The following is a 19,971-nucleotide window of genomic DNA, read 5'->3' as shown; positions in this document are numbered from 1 at the left end:
AGAAACCACCCTTAAAAAATAGGCATGTAACATGCTGTAAAAAAGGAATGTATGTGAAACATGTGTATGTTGAACACTTCTAAGTGATACTGAGATCTGGAGCTGAAATTTTGCACTGGGGGCAGGAAACGAAAGTTGGGACTGTTTCCGGCGCTGGAACCCACGGTCGGGGGAAGTAGATTGAACTCATGATTTTCACAGGGGCAACCCCTTAAATGGACTGGAGTTGAATTCAGCTGCCAATCAGAGGCTGGGGTAGGGGTTGGGTACAGAGCCGGGCCAGATGAAGTGTAGGCCCAATTTAAACTCCCATGGCAGCCATTACTGTGGCTGTCATGTGAGTCTTGAGGAAGCAAGCAGAAGAGTCCCTGTGAGCCTTGCATTGGACGGCATTGTCCAATGATGTCAATGGAAAGCCAGAGGCCTGGCACCCAGGGTACGGAAGCCCCTTGCTTCTTGAGGCATGACTTGAAGGTGATGCCTGAGGCCATGCGGGAGAGGAGGAAGATCCTCTTCCCAGATGCTGGTAGGAGGAAGTCACCCACCCAGACTACACATGGTTTGGATTGAAACAGCTGGTAGTCAGCAGCAGAGTATCATCAGAAGAAACTAGTTTCAGTGCCGTAAAAGTTTCAATGACCTTATACACTCTGGCAAGCTGTGTGCAACCCCCAACCCTCAGAACAGGCCTTTGGATATTTACCCTCCAGCAGACAACATCGGAGGAGCCTTAGGGCACATGCTGCTCCTGAATATGGGTGGGTTGTGTGCCCAGACAACTTACTCCCCCCTTAGAATGGCTCATAGTCAGAGTGCTTGCTGAGAATCTGCCACCACTGAAACATGCAGCTTTAGAATGGATAGGGGCAGATGCCATTGGCTATAGAGGACAGCAGTGCCTTATCTCGCTCTCTTTTACCCTTGCAGGAGAAATGGGCACATAACACCTGGAAAACAGGTGGTGGAGTACCATACTTCCAGAGGATAATGCCAATGGTAGACCAAGCATTGGAATTAGCCAGGATGCCGGATGAGGAGGAAGTTGGCCCTGGCGAGATGGGAACTTATGGTGCAGATGGTGATTACAGAGGGTGAAGCACTCATTAGGGGAGGTGCAGTGGATGCCACTCCATCCAGTAGCATGCCAAGCACTGAGTGCATTGGGTAGCCTCAGCACTGCAGTCAGTGGCTTCTACTTTCCCAGTCTGCTTCTCATGATCTCTTCTTGTGTCTCCCACAGATGCAGGTGTCCATCTGACAATACCCGCTCCCTCTCACTCCGCGGCCCCAGAGGAGCCTCACAAAATCAAGGAAGCACCATCGCACCTAACAAGTACCCCATCCACCAACGCAGACGCTGTCACCTTGGTGGGTCTTGGCACGCATTTAGATAGGGTGGCATTGAGTGAGAAACATGGCATAAGTGTGGGTGGCAGAGGCAGCTGAGGGCAGGAGGAGGAGGGAGGACAGACACAGCCCTGCGCAGCTGGGCACAGCTGCAGTGCCTCAGGAGTCACAAGAAATAATTCTCTACCTAGACCAGCAAGCAGGAGATGTGCTCTCACGTGTTAGTTTCCTGACGCAGTGTGGGGTCATAAATTGAAGATGGAGGAGTCCATCCAGTTCATGTGCACAACCATGGCTCAGGGCTATGAGTGCATGAGCTCCTCCACTGATAGATTGACCAACCTCATGGCGAGCGATCTGCAGTATCACTCTGAATGAAGCAGCACACTGACATGTACAGGTTGCAGGCCACACTGTGTAGCCTGGACGGTCAGTGGTGCTGGTGGCACAGAGATATTTGGATTGGATGCCATTTGTGCCTCAGCTGGTGCCCCCCTCCAGCCATCCAGTGCACCTGCCAAGGGCTGAGGATGTCACGGAGGAGGATGAAGTTGCCCGCCCTCACGGTTTCCTTGGCTGCTATGACTGAGGGACCTGCTCCACAGAGGCTCCAAGTGACTGAGGCTGCCCCTGCAATGATACAGGTGAAACAGCCTCTGGAGATTCCCACCTCCATGACGAGGATGACTGCCACATGCATCTCAGCCACAGGCAGAGACAAGTGAGCAGCCTGTCTCCACCTCCTCCGAGGCCACTTGGAGAGGCCGAGCGTGGAGGCCACTGCAGCGTGTAGAGCACTCAGCAGATCACTCGGGTTCCTTATTACTGTCTTTGTGCATTGTTTCCCTTTCTTATCATTTTATAAATAATGACAATTCAAGGCACATGTTGGAGACTCCTTTTATTGCTGACATAACAAAAAGTGGCATAACCTGGTGAAGGAGATCAAGGGTTCTTACACAGTGAAGGCAAAAGCTCTGAGCAGATGTACATCCTTCATTGGTGGTAAGAGTTGACATGTTCCAAGCTGCATCTTCAATGGATGTACTAGCACATGTACCTCATAGTGACTTGTATCCCATGCCCGTCATCCTGGGTCAGGGGGACTCAGTTGAAATGTTCCTGAATCAAATGATCACTGGCATTCATGGCATCCTGAAGAAACCTTCATGCCCCACGTTGTGCCCGGCCACCTCCTTAGGCAGCCAGGGCACCTCTGTGTTCTGCATCTTCCCCCTGTGCCTCCACTTCCTCCTCTTCTCCCATCTCTTGTTTCTCCACTTCCTCTGATGAGCTATCATGCTGCAGGATCTCACCATCCTCAAGGTCTACACCTCTCTTGAATGCCATATTATGGAGAGTACAGCAGCCACCATAATGAGCAAGACCCTTGCAGGACTGTATTGGAGGGCACCACCTGACTGTTCCAGGGACCGGAACTGCATCTTCAGAAGCTCAATGGCTTACTCAATGTTTTGCCCTAGTGAGCAGATGGGTTTGCTTGTAGAGCTTCTGTGCCTCTATTGGGCTCTTGCTGTAGGGTGAGTATCATCTCTGTAAGGGATATCCCTTGTCCCCCAGCATCCATCCACATAGCTTTGGACTTGGACAGAAGACTTGCAGTAAGCTGGACTGCTGGAGGATGAAGGAGTCACAGCAGCTGCCAGGAAAGGGAGCACACCACATGGAGGATGCTCTTGCTGTAGTCACAGACTATCTAAACATCGAGGGAGTGGGAGCCCTTCCAGGTGATGAATCTGAGTCACTGGGTGCAATCATTGATGCCATGCACCTGGGGGGACCCAGCTAAACCCACTGCCCTCTGTCCATATGTGGCATCATCTGTCGTGAAATGCATGTACTTTTGCAGCCCTGGCAAAGGGGGCATCAGTAAGTTGTGTGATACAGTGGTGTGCTGCCATTTGCGAGATGCCACCAAGGTCCACTGCAGATTCTTGGAAGGAGCCATAAGCAAAGATATTCACGACCACAGTGACTTGGCTATTAACAGGGCATGGCTGCGAGGCGTTCGGCGATGAGGGCGCAGATGTCTGTGACCATCTGCCTAGAGAGTTGGAGTTTCCTGCGGTACTGGTTCTCAGCCAGGTAGCTTCTTCTTTGGTGGTAGATCCTATGCAAAGGGTATGGCTTCCATGTCCTTCCTGCCCCTTGTCCCTCTCCTTTGCCTTCCTGATGCCTGGGGCTCTGCAGAGAGTGTTGCTCTTCATTGCCACTAGGCCAAAAATACGAAAGTCCTAACCCCATTGCCAGCTGCTGTCTTCCTTTTGCTCAGCTGGTTGTCCAATTGTTCTTAGCTGCCTTGCACCCTGCTATTCTGCCCCCACAATGCCAGGAGGGTTCACAACCCCCTGCACGGCTCGAGTGCTGATTGCCCACTCTCCCTGCCACTTGTGCAGTGCTAAGGGCACCTGTCTCCCAATGATCAAGTTCCCCTGTACACTGTTAAAACTTTTTTGACTCTCGTGTAACTCCCTGGGCTGGCCATGACTGTGCCCATCTCCCTTCACCTGGTCTGGCCCAGACATGCGTGTAGCCTGTCCACCCTTGTGAAACTCTCAATTGCCCTCATTAATGAGCTCTTAATAAGCTCTTAAAGCAACTTAATTGCCTTTAATCGCGGATCGGGTGGAATCAATGTCCCGTCCTCCCCCCACCATGGTGAACATGGCTGGTGCCGTGAACAGCATTGCAAAACTGGCACGCCAGCTGGCACCGCTATTTTCAAGTCTGGTCTACCTCCGTTCCCAACCTTGGCGGGGCCTGAAAATTCAACCCCTATATTCTGACTAAAGCAGGATGCTTTAGGGAAACACTGCAAAGAGGATGCCACATATTATCTGGGTGAACAAAATGACCAACCTTACAGTAATGCAGATTGGCCTGCATGGACAGCAAGGAGATTGTGTTGGGAAAGACTGAAATTACCACAGGAATTGACAGAGGGGATAATTCCCTGTTAAGGTTAGCTCGGTTATGACAACTGATTGACTGATAATTGGACATTCTAGGTTTGAGGAGCAGCAGTGCAGGTAATATTGGAAATGGCACATGTGCAATACTGAAAATGTTAAACTGTGTCTGTGGCTGCAACTCAGGCATTATATTACCATTGCCTCAGCCCTGACTTAGTGACACATCATGGCAAATGGGAGAGAATATAATGCTACTTGTATGAGCTATTTAAGTGCACTCATGTCACAAAATTCCGAGCAGGCACATTCTTGCTGAAATATAGAAATATAAATTTTTTATTCCTTTTGAGTGTTCCAGTATTTATTGTAGTGCTGCAGCTCTGGAAATGTGCTGATGAGTGGTAGCAGATCAAATATATATTGGGAACATTTCACAAAAAAATTATTTTAGATTAAACATTCAGCTTCAACAACAACAAAAATTTGTATTTATATAGTGCCAGCTTCTGGTAAGCTAAGCATTTCGTATCTATGATATAAATCCCTATATGTCGTAATGCTCATATCTACATCATTTATATTTCAGGTATTGCTAATGTGATAAGTGTGAATATTTAATGAAATCTTTTTGATTTTTGTGCTGAATCTCTATCTGTACTCTGGCAGCTGATGCATAATATAATTTTTGCTAGCTCATTAAATGCTCCATTGTTACACAACCCTATTTATGTGAATGCCAATGACCTATCTGAAACCCCTGTAGACTGTCTGGCTGAATGCAGACACGAGTTTTAAGTAATATCATCTTCTGCACTTGTTTTGCTCAAGGAGATGCTTAAATTCACACAATATTATAAATGATCCTATTAAAATGCTTTTTATGCTATGTTCTTTAAGTTTGAGTTCGATAATAAAAATTCAATGTTATGTATTCTTTGAGTTAATGCTTTCTTTAACAGCAACTTGTATTAATATAGTGCCATTAAAGTAGTAAAACATCCCAAGATGCTTCACAGAAGTGTTATTTGAAACAAAATTTGACACAGAGCCACATGAGGAGATATTAGGCCAGATGACCAAAAGCTTGATAGAGGTAGGTTTCGAGGAGCCTCTTAAAGGAGGAGAGAGAGGTAAAGAAGTGGAGAAATTTACAGTGGGAATTCTAGAGCTTAGGGCTTTGACAGCTGAAAGCACGTGAGTCACTGGTGGAGTAATTAATATAGCGGATACGCAAGAGGCCAGAATTGGAGGAGCGCAGAGATCTCGGAGAGTTGTAGGGCTGGAGGAAGTTACAAAGAGAAGGAGGTGGCGGGAGTCATTGGAGAAATTTTAAAACAAGGATGAGAATTATAAAATTGAGGCATTGCTAGACGAGAGCCAATATATGTCAGCGAGCACAGGAGTAATGGGTGATTGGGACATGGTGCATGTTAAGATATGCGCAGCAGAGTTTTGGATGAGCTCAAGTTTATGGAGGGTGGAAGATGGGATGCCTGGCCAGGAGAGCATTGGAATAGTCAAGTCTAGAGGTAACAAAGGCATGAATGAGGGTTTCAGCAGCAGATGAGCTGAGGCAGGCAGAGCAGGTGATGTTATGGAGGTGGAAGTAGACAGCCTTGGTGATGGAGCAAATATGTGGTTGGAACTTCATCTTGTGGTCAAATACAACACCAAGGTTGAGAATGGTCTGGTTCAGCCTCATGCAATTACCAGTTAGAAGGATGGCGTTGGAGGCTAGGGAACTGAATTTATGGCAGGGACCAAAGACAATGGCTTTGATATTCCCAATATATAGTTGGAGTCCGTTTCTGCTCATCCAGCACTGGATGTCAGACAAGCAGTGTGACAAATTAGTGGAGAAGATCAGAGAGGTGATAGGGAGGTGGAACTGGGGGTCATCAGCATACAGGTGGAACCTGACGTGTTTTCAGATAATGCTGCTGAGAGGTAGCACACAGCTGAGAAATAGGAGGGGACCAAGGATAGTTCCTTGGGGCTGCAGAGGTAATGGTGCAGGAGCGAGAAAAGAAACCATTGCATGTGATTCTTTGGTTATGACTGGATAGATAAGAATGGAGCCAGGCAAAGGCAGCCCCACACAGCTGGGTGACAGAGGACTATGTCAAAGGCTGCAGACAGGTCAAGAAGGATATGAAGGGATAGATTACTCGTAGAATGTCATTTGTGGCTCTGACCAGGGCTGTTTCAGTACTGCGACAGGGCAGAAGCATATTTGGAGTAATTCAAACATGGAGTTCTGGGAAAGATGGGCATGGATTTCGAATTTAATTATACTCTGTCTCTTTGAAAACAAAGAGGAAAGTATGGTCAATTTAATCTTGTAATATTTAAGTCACCTAATCCATTTGCAAGTTATTCCATAAATTCCAAAAGGTCCCTGCATTAGCCTATGTTTGCAACGTGGCTACTATCAGTACTATACTCATGTTGAGTGCAATGTGGAATTAGATCTTTTGGCTCATCAAGCATTTCATTGACCATGACTGTTCTCTCGTTTTAATCACAATTTCTGTGGGAAGATGAGAATTTCAGTAGGGTTGGGACCGAACACCATTTAACGAACAGAATCCACAGCAATGCAAATCTTTTACATATAACTTGACAGAAATCATTCATTCATTAGCATGTCATTTGCTGACTTCTTGCTCAAAATGGCTGGAGACTAAAAAGAGTATTTTTTTAAAAATTGGCACGCTATTCAACTTCTGGCCCTGATGTCCTTGCCAAATTTGTTCTGGCAGAGCAGTCACCACTGCTCCCCACTCAGGCCTCAGGTTCAAATGTCCAATCTGGCCTTAATGACATCATTGCAGTCCGATCTGCATATTTAAAGAAGTCCTCATCTTGGGGTGGGTGTCCTTGCTGCCTGCAATTTAAAATTGCAGTTGGTCAGATCGGAGATGGAAATGTATCTGACCTCTTTTTCTTACCACACTTGTAGGAACCAATGCAAAGGCCTCAATTAATACACTCATGAAACCCCAAGTGTATCTAGGTGCTCTTCTTTATACAGTTTTGTGTGTTTCTACGCACTGCGGCCCCTGCGCTGGCAGCTGAGATGGAGTCAGGCTGCTGATCGGGCTGTCTCTTGGCCTGAGATGACTTTGGCTGGCGTCCTATGGTGGCCTGAGGTCTCGAGGGCCTTGGCTGGCTGAAGAGTTCCGGCACAATATATTGCAACAAAATATTGCAGATGCTGGAAATCTGAAATAAAAACAGGAAGTGCTAGAAATACTCATCAGGTCAGGCAGAATCAGTGGAGAGAGAAGCAGAGTTAACGCTTCTGGTCTGTGACCTTTCATCAGAACTGGCAAAGGTCAGAAATGTAAAAGGTTTTAAGCTATTGAAGCGGGCGTGGGGTAAGAGAACAAAAGGGAAGTTGTGTGATCGGGCAGAGGGCAGGAGAGATTAACTGACAAGGAGATCATGGGGCAAAGGCAAAGGGAGTGCTAATGGAGTGGTGAAAGACAAAGCATTAGTGCAGAGAGAGTGTTAATGCCAGAATAATGAACAGCTCTGTCCAAAAGCACAAACATAGTAAAAAAATGATAAAACAAAATAAAATAATAATAAAAAGGCCAGTCATGCTCTGACATTATTGAACTCAATGTTCAGTCTGGAAGGCTATAGAGTGCCTAATCGGAAAATGAGGTTCTGTTCCTTCATGTTCACTGGAACACTGCAGCAGGCCAAGGACAGAAATGTGGGCATGAAAGCAGGGATGTGTTGAAATGGCAAGCAACTGGAAGCTCGGAGTCATGCTTGCAGACTGGGTGGAGGGGTTCCACAAAGCGGTCACCCAATTTGTGTTTGATCTCCCCAATGTAGAGGCATTGTGAGCAGCGAATACAATATACTAAATTGAAAGAAGTACAAGTAAATCGCTGCTTCATCTGGAAAGAGTGTTTGGGGCCTTGGGTGTTGAGGAGAATGGAGGCAAAAGGGCACCTATTACACCTCCTGCAATTGCATGGGATGGTGCCTTGGGAAGGGGACGAGGTGTCGGGGGTAATGGAGGAGTGGACCAGGGTGTTGTGGAGGGAATGATCCCTTCGGAATGCTGATGGGGAGAGGAGGGGAAGATGCATTTGGTGGTGGCATCACGCTGGACATGGCGGAAATGGCAGAGGATGATCCTTTGGATGTGAAGGCTGGTGGGGTGATAAGTGAGGACAAGGGGAACCCTGTTGCAGTTCTGGGAGGGAGGGGAAGGGGTGAGGGCAGAAGTTGGGGAAATGGGTTGGACACAGTTGACGTCCCTGTGAACCACAGTTGGGGGGAATCCTCGGTTGAGGACAAAGGAAGGCATGTCAGAAACGCTGTTGTGGAAGGTTGCATCATCAAAGCAGATGTGTCGGAGATGGAGAAACTGGGAGAATGGAATGGAATTTTGAAACTGTGCCCTCTAGTTCTAGATTCCCCCACGAGGGGAAACATCCTCTCAGTGTCAACCCTGTCAAGTCCCCTCAGAACTTACATGTTTCAATAAGATCACCTCTCATTCTTCTAAACTTCAATGGGTATAGGCCCAACCTGCTCAACCTTTCCTCATAAGGCCCCATTATCCCAGGAATCAGCCTAGTGAACCTTCTCTGAACTGCTTCCAATGCAGTATATTCCTCCTTAAGTAAGGAGAGCAAAACTGTACGCAGTACTCTAGATGTGATCTCACCAATGCCCTGTACAGTTGAAGCAGGAATTCCCTATTTTATACTCCATCACCCTTGCAATAACTGCCAATATTCCATTTGCCTTCCTAATTACTTTCTGTACCGGCATGCTAACCTTTTGTGATTCACAAACATTTGTGGGTTAGGTTGTTCAGATTTCCTCATGCCAACCATGCATGCTGTGAATCTCCAGAAGTGTGGTGGAGGACACATGAACACAATGTCTCCCCACTCTCTTGTGTGGACACTCAGTCTCACCATACACGATTGCACAGCCGCCCTGGGCTCCAGAGCTGCCTCCACTGCCAATGTCAGAGGACGCACATCAGGGATCCCACCACCAGTCCTTGATGTCCCCTGGTGTTATAGGCCCATTTCTCCTGCAAGCAGAAAGAGGGACACAGTTACACGAAGAACAACAGAGTGCTTAAGCTGATTGCAGCCCTTCATCTCCTGATGGGATCTCTCAAATGGCTCCTCCCCATGCCTGCTGTCAGGGGATGTAGTGGGGAGAGGTGAGCTCCGAAAGATATCCTGTTGCCCTGATGCAGCCATGTACCTGACAGGATGTGGTGATGCCTTTGCCACCGCCTTTGTGGCCCCTCTCTCCCCCATGTAGCGCTCCCTCCCACATAGCCATATGCAAGCCCCAGAGAGGAGATGGGTATTGACGACTCACTTTGGCAGACCAAAGGAGGTCATTGACCCTGTGTGACACTGGATCCAGTTCTGGGGGGTGACCCCATGGCTGCTGACCTCCTCTGCGATCTCCATCCTGGCTTGTTTGATCAAGTGGGAGGATCTCTTCTTGCCATCCCTTGGAATGAGGACCTCCCACCTTTCCCTTGCAGCTTGGAGGAGAGTCTCCCAGGAGGCATCACTAAACTGTGGGACCACTCAGTGCCTTGCCTCGGACATGGTCCAAGTTGGCTCCCACTCCATGAGGTCAATCTGCAGTCCAGGTGCAGGAGCTGCAGCAGCAGTCGGGGTGGAGCGGAGGGTGGAGTGGGGGGTGGTGGGGTCCAACAGCAGCAGCAGTAGTAGAGGAGGGTCCAGGAGTTACAGCAGCAACATCAGCAGAGGGGCGGTCCAGGAAAGTCCACCAGCAGCAGCAGCAATACGGGTGTCCAGCAAGTTCACTGCATCATTGAAAGGCAGCAGTACAAGCAGGGCTGACAGCACTTTAAAGATGGTATCAGCACCTGCGTTCTGGTCATCAGCACCTCGTAGCCCATCCCGTCCCTGTCCTGTAATAGGATGGGGCTCCACGCCTCGGTTATGTTAATTGACTGGCCACTAAGTGATCACTGTCTGCTGGCCACACACGTGACAGGTGCCGGTGGCACCCGCTTCCGGTGCCGCTTCTGGGAGCTGCGATGGGATGACAAAATTCAGCCCGTATTGCTGTAAGCAACTGGGATTTATATTATGCATATAATTTGTATTACATAACTATCCTCCACTGCATTTTGCTGGAGGAATCATTCTGTTTTTATCAGGAGACGTTGCTATAGTTTTGATCATGAGTTCTGTTTGCTGTAGCTGGTAGAAACTCTTTTTAAGTAGACTCTGTTTGCTGAATAAATAGACTGGTTTGCTTTTCTATAAAGTAGACTGCTGTAACTCTTGCCCTGCCTCCACCACATTGACTGACAGTGTTGATGCCTTACTGTATGGCCACACATTTCAGAAATGGTTACTTGGCAGAGATACTGTATAATTTCTTGTATCTGTGCAGCCATGGCCCATTTTGAATGAATGTTTTTAGAAGAGGAGAATATTGGAAGGGTTGGGGAATTAAACATTGTTTTTTCCTGATCTACAATTGCTTTGAGCTTGATGCTCACAGACAATGTTACATTTTTTTTATAGTGCTGTCATTCTCATTTTTATATCTGTTTTTGTTCTTCTTTTCAAATTTTGTGTATTAATGCAATGATGAAACAAATATATTTAACACAGTTGAATAATGGAAACAATAACTGATTTTGCTTTTTTTCAGTGTCCAGGCCAGTGGAGCAAAGCCTCTGCACAGAACCAATACCAGTTACTTCACAGCTTTGCACCATTGCCTGTCCTACTGACTGCCTGGTGTCAGCCTGGTCTGCCTGGAAACCCTGCATCCCTGAGAACTGCCAGGGTCCTCACAGGAATAAAGGTTTCACTGCTTTACATTCATTTTAAATTGATCCTTTGTGGTGGTACGCTCCCCTACTTTTTAAATGATTAAGCTTTTACCTGTAACTTTTAGAATGTTTAGAAATCTCACTCATAGCTTCACATTTATGTCAACATTAAGTCAATATTAAGTTCTATATTATGAGCAACCAAAAGTTAATTACTTCCAGTAGGGATAAAATGCACCAGCTATCATAAGATTATAAGCCACTATTTATAATTGCTTAGTAATTGCAAATATTTCTGTCTGTTTCACTTCCCATTTTATGATTTAAAAACTTCACAAATTACTCCAAAATTCAGGCTTTCAATGTAATTATCTGATTGTTTCTCAGGAAAAAAAACCTTTTCATCCATTCTTTAGCAGATACATCTCTTGCCCAGTAATGCCACTTAACACCTGTCATGTTCTGTGAATGATGTGCACACTAACCAGCTGTAATTCAAAAGGAATTTATACAATGTCAAAATAATTATCAGCAACCAACAGACCAAAGCAACATTGAGGGAATGAAGCTAGAAATGTAATTGAACCTGGGGGATTTGTTACATTCCTGCTTAGATAGATGAGAGAATGCAATTCAGATTATTTTGTTTATGGTATAAATGAATCAATTTATTTTAAAAAAAATTTTTACTTCAAAGTTGAAAGGTACCATACATTGCACCATTATTCTTTCACTTTTGAAGTCTATTCCAGGCAGATACAATGAAAATCTTCATTCTCAGTTGCTTTAAGGGTCTTAAGGGAAGTGAGCTTGAACAGTTATAATCCAGTCTGAGTAGGCCTCGAATCCGTAGCGCAAAACTGTCCATAATTCAGCACTAGTTATAACCAAATGGTTAATCTCAGATTGGTGCCAAGGATGATGTATCATAGTGCACAGATATCAGGGCATGCTGTGCTGAAACTAAGATCTATGCACATTTTAGGAACAGAATAGAAGAGCATTTATCTTGGATCTAACACCTTAGCTGAAAATCACTGATCTGAAAAATATGTAAAATGGCCAAAAGGTAAGCAAAAAAAAGGTAAAGAGAAGCAATGATTAGAACAAAGATGGGATAAAACAAAGAATGAAAGCAATATAATAGCATATTTACTGAAGTAAAATGACTACACAGGTGAGTATGAGAATTCTCTGCTTTCATTTTTCTTCAGCAGCCTTGGTAAAGGGTGAAGGCCCATAGTGCAGGATGCCACCAAATTTTCAGAAAAATAGAAGAGATGAGGTAAATCATAAATTACTGATTAGGTGATGTCAAGTTTGGGCTTTCAAAGCCTTCAGATCATAGGAGGAATATACCACTGAGGAATGTAATGGATTACACAATTGTGCGATCCGGAGGAAATGTGAGTTAGAACAGGGGCCTGTGCACTATGTCTCAAGTAGAACACAGGAGGAGGAAGAACGTGTTGGACCGCATTTTGGAGCTTTGAAGGAACAAGAGAGGAAAGTTCAGAGACATATTGACCAGAACAGTATCAGTAAAATAGAAAAAGACAAGTTTGTGATAGAGAGATGTAGGAGAGGGAAACATCTTTCACGTAGGTGTTTCTGCCCTCGTTTAATTCCATTCTTACCTGTCCAATCATAGCTAGACTATCTCAAACAATGGTTTTGCATCCAGTGCTTGAACCTCCAAGTCTCATAAGGACCTATATTTGGTCTCCTCCTCTTCCTAATCTACATGGTGCATCATCTGCAGACATGGTGGCAGCCTCCACAGTTGTGCTAATGATACCCACCTCTATCTCTCCATCACCCTTCTTAACCCTTCTACTGCCTCTGTGTTGACAGATTGCTTGTCTGACATCCAGTCTTGGATGAGCTCTCGATTCCTCCAGCTAAATATTGGATAGACCAAAACCATCATCTTTGGTCCCCACCACAAACTTTGTACTCTGACTTCTGATTTCAACAGCCCCCCCCCACCCCACTCCACCTCTATTTTCACTCCAGCTCTCTTAACCTTGCACAACTGAATATATGTTTCACAGGAAGGACCCCCAGCGAATGCAATTTGAAGGGTTCATCATCTGCTTATGGGTTAGATGCCGGTTGATTTCTTCTAGTTTTGATACTGTAAGTGTTTGGTGCCATCTATAGTTGCTTAAAGTTGCAAAAGTCCACAGGGAGTGGTGTGGCAGGTGTTCAAGGAGTTTTGCTGACTTGAAGGCTTCTGCATCACCCATTTACTCCCAGACCTGGGTGCACTAGCAGCCTTTCCCCTTGGAATGCACCACGACCTGGAGAATGAACGGGAAACACTCACAGCAGGACAAGCTGCTAAAAGTGGGAAGTAACATGTGCACCACACAAGTGCTAGACAATGACCACCTCCAACAAGGGAGAGTCTAACAACCTCCCCTTGACATTCAATGGCTTTACCATCGCTGAATGCACCATCAACATTTTAGGGGTCACCATTGACCAGAAACTTAACCAGACAAGTCACATAAATACTGTGACTACAAGAGGTCAAAGGCGAGATATTCTGTGGCAAGTAAGTCACTTCTTACTCCCCCAAAGCTTTTCCACTATCGAGAAGGCACAATTCAGGAGTGTGATGAAATGCTTTCCATTTGCTTGGAGTAGTGCAGCTCTAACCACACTTAAGAGGCTTGACACCATGCAGGACACAGCAGCTCTTCCACCACCTTAAACATTCACTACCTTCACCACCAGCGCACAATGGTTGCGGCATATGCTATCTATAAGATGTACTACAGCAACTTACCAAGGCATCTTCGGCAGTACCTTCCAAACCCAAAACCTCTGCTTCCTAGAAGAACAAGGGCAGCAGGCACATGAGGGCACCACCACCTGCAAGTTCCCCTCCAAATCTCACAGCATCCTGACTTGGAAATACATCACCATTCCTTCATCGCTACTGGGTCAAAATCCTGGAACTCCCTACCTAAACAGTACTGTGGTTATGCCTATACCGCACGGACTGCAGCGGTTCAAGAAGGCGGCTCAGCATCACCTTCTCAAGGGCAATTAGGGATGGGCAATAAATGCTGGCCTTGCCAGTGATGTCCACAACCCAGGAACAAGTATAAAAATAATTGACTGATTTTGACCACTTTTGTGAGGTCATTGAACTTCTTCCAGGACTGCAGCCAGGTCCTTGGGGCTTGACCCTGGCATTAACCTCCATGGCTATCTGCTCCTACTGTCTTCTGAGTGTGTGACTGGAGGGCCCCTGTGGGTACAGGATAGCTCTCTTATTTCCATGTCCTCCATCAAGGCCTCCAGTGCAGAGTCAGAAACCTTGGAGCCTGCTCACTCCCATGTTGTACCATTATTCATTGTTTCAGATGTCAGTTTCAGTTCCTGCATTACTACCAGAACAATCTCCAGCCACAATTCACCTCTACTTTGAAGAAGTGCAGGCTAAATTTAAGCAGTGCAGGCTAATTTTAAGTCGTAATAGATAATGGCTGTTTGCTCAGGTGCCCAGCCAATCTACAGTGCAGTTAGTGCTGGCTGGATGCTGGAATCATTTAAAAGAGCAGGCAGAATGAAGTTGGCATGCTGCCTGCTTTGCAGTCAATGGGCGCAGGTTAATCACACACTGTGATCTCCAAGCCCGTTTTGGGGGGCTACAGAATTTAGCCCTCTACCAATTTTACAAAATATGGGCAGTAGTTTGAAAAGAGTTAGAGGAGTAATTTGTCCTATTGATAATGTTAACATGAGCGTACTTTGAAGGGAAAGGGTAGTATACTGGCATGGATTGAGAATTGGTTGACAGATAGAAAACAGAAAGTAGGAATAAACCAGTCATTCTCAGGATGGCAGGCTGTTACTGGGGGTCTTGCAAGGATCAGTGCTGGAGCCACAGCTGTTAAAAATCTATATAAGTTATTTGGATGTGGGGACCAAATGTAATATTTCCAAATTTGCTGATGATACAGATCTAGGTGGGAATATAAGTTGTGAGGAGGATGCAAGGAGGCTTCAAGGGGACTTGGACTGGCTAAGTAAATGGGCAAGAACATGGCAGATGGAATATAATGTGAATAAGTGTGAAGTTATCCACTATGGTAGACAAAACAGAAATGCACAGGATTTCTTAAGTGGTGAGAGTTTGGGAAGTGTTGATGTCCAAAGGGACCTCCTTGTTTATGAGTCACTAAAAGCTAGAATGCAGATGCCCCAAGCAATTAAGAAGGCAAATGGTATGTTGGCCTTCATCACAGGGATTTGGAGTACAGGAGTAAAGAAGTCTTGCTGCAATTGTATAAAGCCTTGGTGAGACTGCGCCTGGAGTATTTTGTGTAGTTTTGGCCTCCTTATCTAAGGAAGGACATACTTGCCATAGAGGGAGTGCAACGAAGGTTCACCAGACTGATCCCTGGGATGGCGGGATTGTCTTATGAGGATAGATTGAGGAAACTGGGCCTGTATTTTCTAGCATTTCAAAGAATGAGAGGTGATCTCATTGAAATTTACAAAATTCTTACAGGGCATGAGAGGATGGATGTAGATAGGATGTTTCCCCTGGCTGATGAGTTTAGAACCAGGGACATAGTCTCAGAATAAGGGGCAGGCCCTTTAAGACTGAGGTGAGGAGGAATTTCTTCACTCAGAGGGTGGTGAATCTTTGCAATTCTCTACTCCAGAGGTCTGTGAAAGCTCAATCATTGAGCATGTTCAAGATAGAAATCGATAGATTTCTGGATACAAGTGACATCAATGGATATGGGGATAGCATGACAAAGTGGTGTTGCGGTAGATGATCAGCCATCATCTAGTTGAATAGTGGAGTAGGCTCAACGGGCTGAATGGCCTACTCCTCTTCCTATATTTCAATGTTCCTATGTTCCTGAAGGGAAGGTGGTCTGGAAGTCAAAGAGATGGAAGAATGTCAAAGGATTTGTTTTAAATTCTAAGTAAGGATTAAGTTGAGAGACACAGATCATGAGGATGTTATTATACTTAGGATCAGGGTTTTTATTGTAGTCCAGAGAGTGGAGGTTCTGACATACCTGATAGGTTTAAAACTTGATGATGATCATGGTGTTCAAATAGAACGTAGCAAGATTATTGAGATTAGAGTTGGTGGAACAACGTGAGCCAAAATGACCAGCTTTCTTTTTCAGAGATTGAAGAACCACACCAACAGCATGGAAAGGAGGATTTACACAAGTTACAAAAAGCAATTTTGGCAAGTGATCAGAAGGAGTTATTGCTGGAGCGACCAAAAGACAGTACTTGATGCTTCTTTTCAATTCAGTTTTAGTTTAGTTTAGAGATACAGCACTGAAACAGGCCCTTCGGCCCACCGAGTCTGTGCAGACCATCAACCACCCATTTATACTAATGCTGCACTAATTCCATATTCCTACCACATCCCCACCTGTCCTTATATTTCCCTACCACCTACCTATACTAGGGGCAATTTCTAATGGCCAATTAACCTATCAACCAGCAAGTCTTTGGCATGTGGGAGGCAACTGGAGCACCCGGAGGAAAGCCACGCAGACATAGGGAGAACTTGCAAACTCCACACAGGCAGTACCCAGAATTGAACCCGGGTCGCTGGAGCTGTGAGGCTGCGGTGCTAACCACTGCGCCACTGTAACAGTATGTTTGCATAAATTAAAGGCACTGATAAACTAGTCTATAGTTATTCAGTTCACCCTTCTCACTATTCCTGGATTTGACTGTTACATTGCCTACTCTCCAGTCCCATGGCAGAATTTTCATATTTAAGGAAGAGTCTCAGCATCTCTTGTTTGACTTATTTCAACGGCCCCAGCACATGGCTAGTTCTTTCAAAACCATTTCCTTTCCTATAGTTATTTGTCAATTGCTCCACTTCCTCCTCACTTCTGCCATCATTTATAAAAACTGATTCAAAATAATTAATAAGCCCACCGTAATTTCATCCTCCACAATTAGATTCCCTTCTTCATCTTGTTTTTCTCTAGAAAAGAAAAACTGAGAGGTGACTTAATAGAGATCTTCAAAATTATGAAGGGGTTTGGTGATATAGATGTAGTGAAGATGTTTCCATTTGTGGGAGTCCAAAACTAAGTCAAAATATAAATAGTCACTAACATATGCAATAGGAAATTCAGGAGAAACTCCTTCATCCAGAGAGCGGTTAGAATTTGAAACTTGCTACCACATGGAATAGTTGAGGCCAATAACATAGATGCATTTAAGGGCTAGCTTGATAAGGACATGAAGGTGAAAGGAATAAAAGGCTATTCTGATAGGGTTAGATGAAATAGGGTGAGAGAAGGATTGACCTGTTTCTGTGCTATAAATTCTATATAATCTCTGAATCACTTTACTCTGTCTTTAACTATTCTTTTACCTTTTATATTATCATAAATCCCTTAATATTCCTCATTTATAATATATGCTCATCTTTCTTCTTATTTACTTTTAACTCTACTAAAATCTCTTTTCACCTTCCTATTGCATTTTCTTTATTCCTCATTATTATCTTTCTTATTGTTAGCCCTACCTTTATCATATGCCATGCTTTAAGTGTTTAGCTTTAATCTTGGAAAATTTAGTGCAGTGTACTGCCCACATTTGCTAAATCTCCACTCATGTAGTACATTTTTCCTTAGACTGAGGCCAGAATAGTTTTACCTTTCTCAGTTCGTTATATATTAAACTTATGGGAGTCAGGGAAAGTTGGCTGTCTGGATACAAAATTGGCTGGCCCATAGAAGTCAGAGGGTGGTAGTAGATGGAAAGTATTCAGCAAGGAGCTCGGTGACCAGTGGTGTTCCACAAGGATCTGTTCTGGGACCTCTGCTCTTTGTGATTTTTATAAATGACTTGGATGAGGAAGTGGAAGGCTGGGTTAGCAAGTTTGCCGATGACACGAAGGTTGCTGGAGTGGTGGATAGTGTGGAAGGCTGTTGTAGGTTGCAACGGGACATTGACAGGATACAGAGCTGGGCTGAGAAGTGGCAGATGGAGTTCAACCTGGAAAAGTGTGAAGTGATTCATTTTGGAAGGTCGAATTTGAATGCGGAATACAGGCTTAAAGACAGGATTCTTGGTAGTGTGGAGGAACAGAGGGATCTTGGGGTCCATGTCCATAGATCGCTCAAAGTTGCCACCCAAGTTGATAGGGTTGTTAAGAAGGCATATGGTGTGTTGGCTTTCATTAACAGGGGGATTGAGTTTAAGAGCCATGAGGTTATGCTGCAGCTCTATAAGGCCCTGGTTCGACCACACTTGGAATATTGTGTTTAGTTCTGGTCGCCTCATTATAGGAAGGATGTGGAAGCTTTAGAGAGGGTGCAGAGGAGATTTACCAGGATGCTGCCTGGACTGGAGGGCACGTCCTACGAAGAAAGATTGAGGGAGCTAGGGCTTTTCTCATTGGAGCGAAGAAGGATGAGAGGTGACTTGATAGAGGGGTACAAGATGATGAGAGGCATAGATAGAGTGGATAGTCAGAGACTTTTTCCCAAGGTGGAAAGGGCTATCACCAGGGGGCATAATTTTAAGGTGATTGGAGGAAGGTTTCGGGGAGATGTCAGAGGTAGGTTCTTTACACAGAGAGTGGTGGGTGCGTGGAATGCGCTGCCAGCGGTGGTAGTAGAAGCAGATACATTAGGGGCATTTAAGCGACTCTTGGATAGGTACATGGATGATAGTAGAATGAAGGGTAGGTAGTTAGTTTGATCTTAGAGTAGGTTAAAGGTTCGGCACAACATCGTGGGCCGAAGGGCCTGTACTGTGCTGTACTGTTCTATGTTCTATAAATTGACACAATAGGTTGTTGCTTCCACCTCTTGTATCATGGAGTGATCGGATATAACTTTGCATCTGTGACTCATGCATTATTCATCTCATCTTGGTCATCAGGGGAGGCTCAAGCAGTGGTCACATATTTTACAGAGGTCAGTACTGCTCTTGTTCACTGCCAAATGACCACTTACAGCGAAGAATTGGTAGAGAATTGCCCTGTTGAATGGTGAGAGGCAAAGTTAGTCACAGAGACTCTGCTGACAGCTTTAAAATTTGATGACCACGTGTGAGCTGCAGTATTGGGGTGGAGAATAAATTTATTCCAGAACCCTAAGTGAATTGCACTACTTGAGAGATATGAAGGACAGTAAAAGTGGTTTAGCTGTTCGTGAAAATTTATAACTTCACTGCTGTATATTGCATTGGCCACAAAATGTTCTTCCAGCAATTGGTAACTGTGAAATGACATAATCTTAGTCCAATATGCACTCACACTTCTGACAATTTTGAAATAATGAGACTTTTATGGCTTTTCAGTGAAAAAAAACTCTGCTGCATTCCACCTCTGACTTTTTCTGGTTTGTGATTTATTCAGCAATTGTTTGGGATTGTTTCTGATGTTTTTGTGTGCCATAGCACAGACAATAATGAAAGTAGACCCAACAAATTGACCAGCATTCTAATGGTACTCCATGAGAAGTAGCAGTAAAATCTTTAAAACGTGCTGCGTACGAATTACAGATCTAAATTCAGCATTGAGATTCTTACTTTATCATTAGCAGGTTATTTAATGCCAGTTGCCATGAGTAATGGATTCTTTCAGGCTATACATGAAGTTGAATTTATTATCAGTGTGCTCATTGAAGCAAACTCTAGCTAAATTGTTCATGCAACTTGAGCTGCAACCAGCAAAAAGAAACAGTGATGAACCCAGAAGCAGTGGAAAGAAGTACCAATTTATAAGGATCCTCATGAATTACTGGCTTTAACTGAAAGGCAGTAGCTACAGTTCTTCAGACTTGTAGCTAATAAAAAAAAGACAGACATTAGGCGTTGCCAAGTGAATGGTAGTTACCCCAGTGTATA

The 19,971-nt window shown here is 44.8% G+C and overlaps 1 protein-coding gene and 1 long non-coding RNA gene across 7 annotated transcripts in view; one reads left to right on the top strand and one right to left on the bottom strand.

Moving 5' to 3' along the window:
* The window catches only part of thsd7ba (thrombospondin, type I, domain containing 7Ba), a 953,049-nt gene that overhangs the window by 409,562 nt on the left and 523,516 nt on the right, over nt 1-19,971 (top strand). For all 6 annotated transcript variants that reach the window (XM_068035032.1, XM_068035036.1, XM_068035034.1 and 3 more), the window contains exon 7: nt 10,974-11,129. In XM_068035032.1, the coding sequence (XP_067891133.1) occupies nt 10,974-11,129 (156 nt within the window). The remainder of the gene's footprint in view (nt 1-10,973; nt 11,130-19,971) is intronic.
* LOC137371934 (uncharacterized) overlaps nt 1-19,971 on the bottom strand; it is a 65,481-nt gene that overhangs the window by 36,404 nt on the left and 9,106 nt on the right. The gene's annotated exons all lie outside the window — the stretch shown is intronic.

This window comes from Heterodontus francisci, chromosome 7 (assembly GCF_036365525.1).
Source record: "Heterodontus francisci isolate sHetFra1 chromosome 7, sHetFra1.hap1, whole genome shotgun sequence".
NCBI classification, from domain to species: Eukaryota; Metazoa; Chordata; class Chondrichthyes; order Heterodontiformes; family Heterodontidae; genus Heterodontus; species Heterodontus francisci.
Note: the sequence above shows the minus strand (reverse complement) of the source record. Positions and strands in the feature narration are given on the sequence as shown.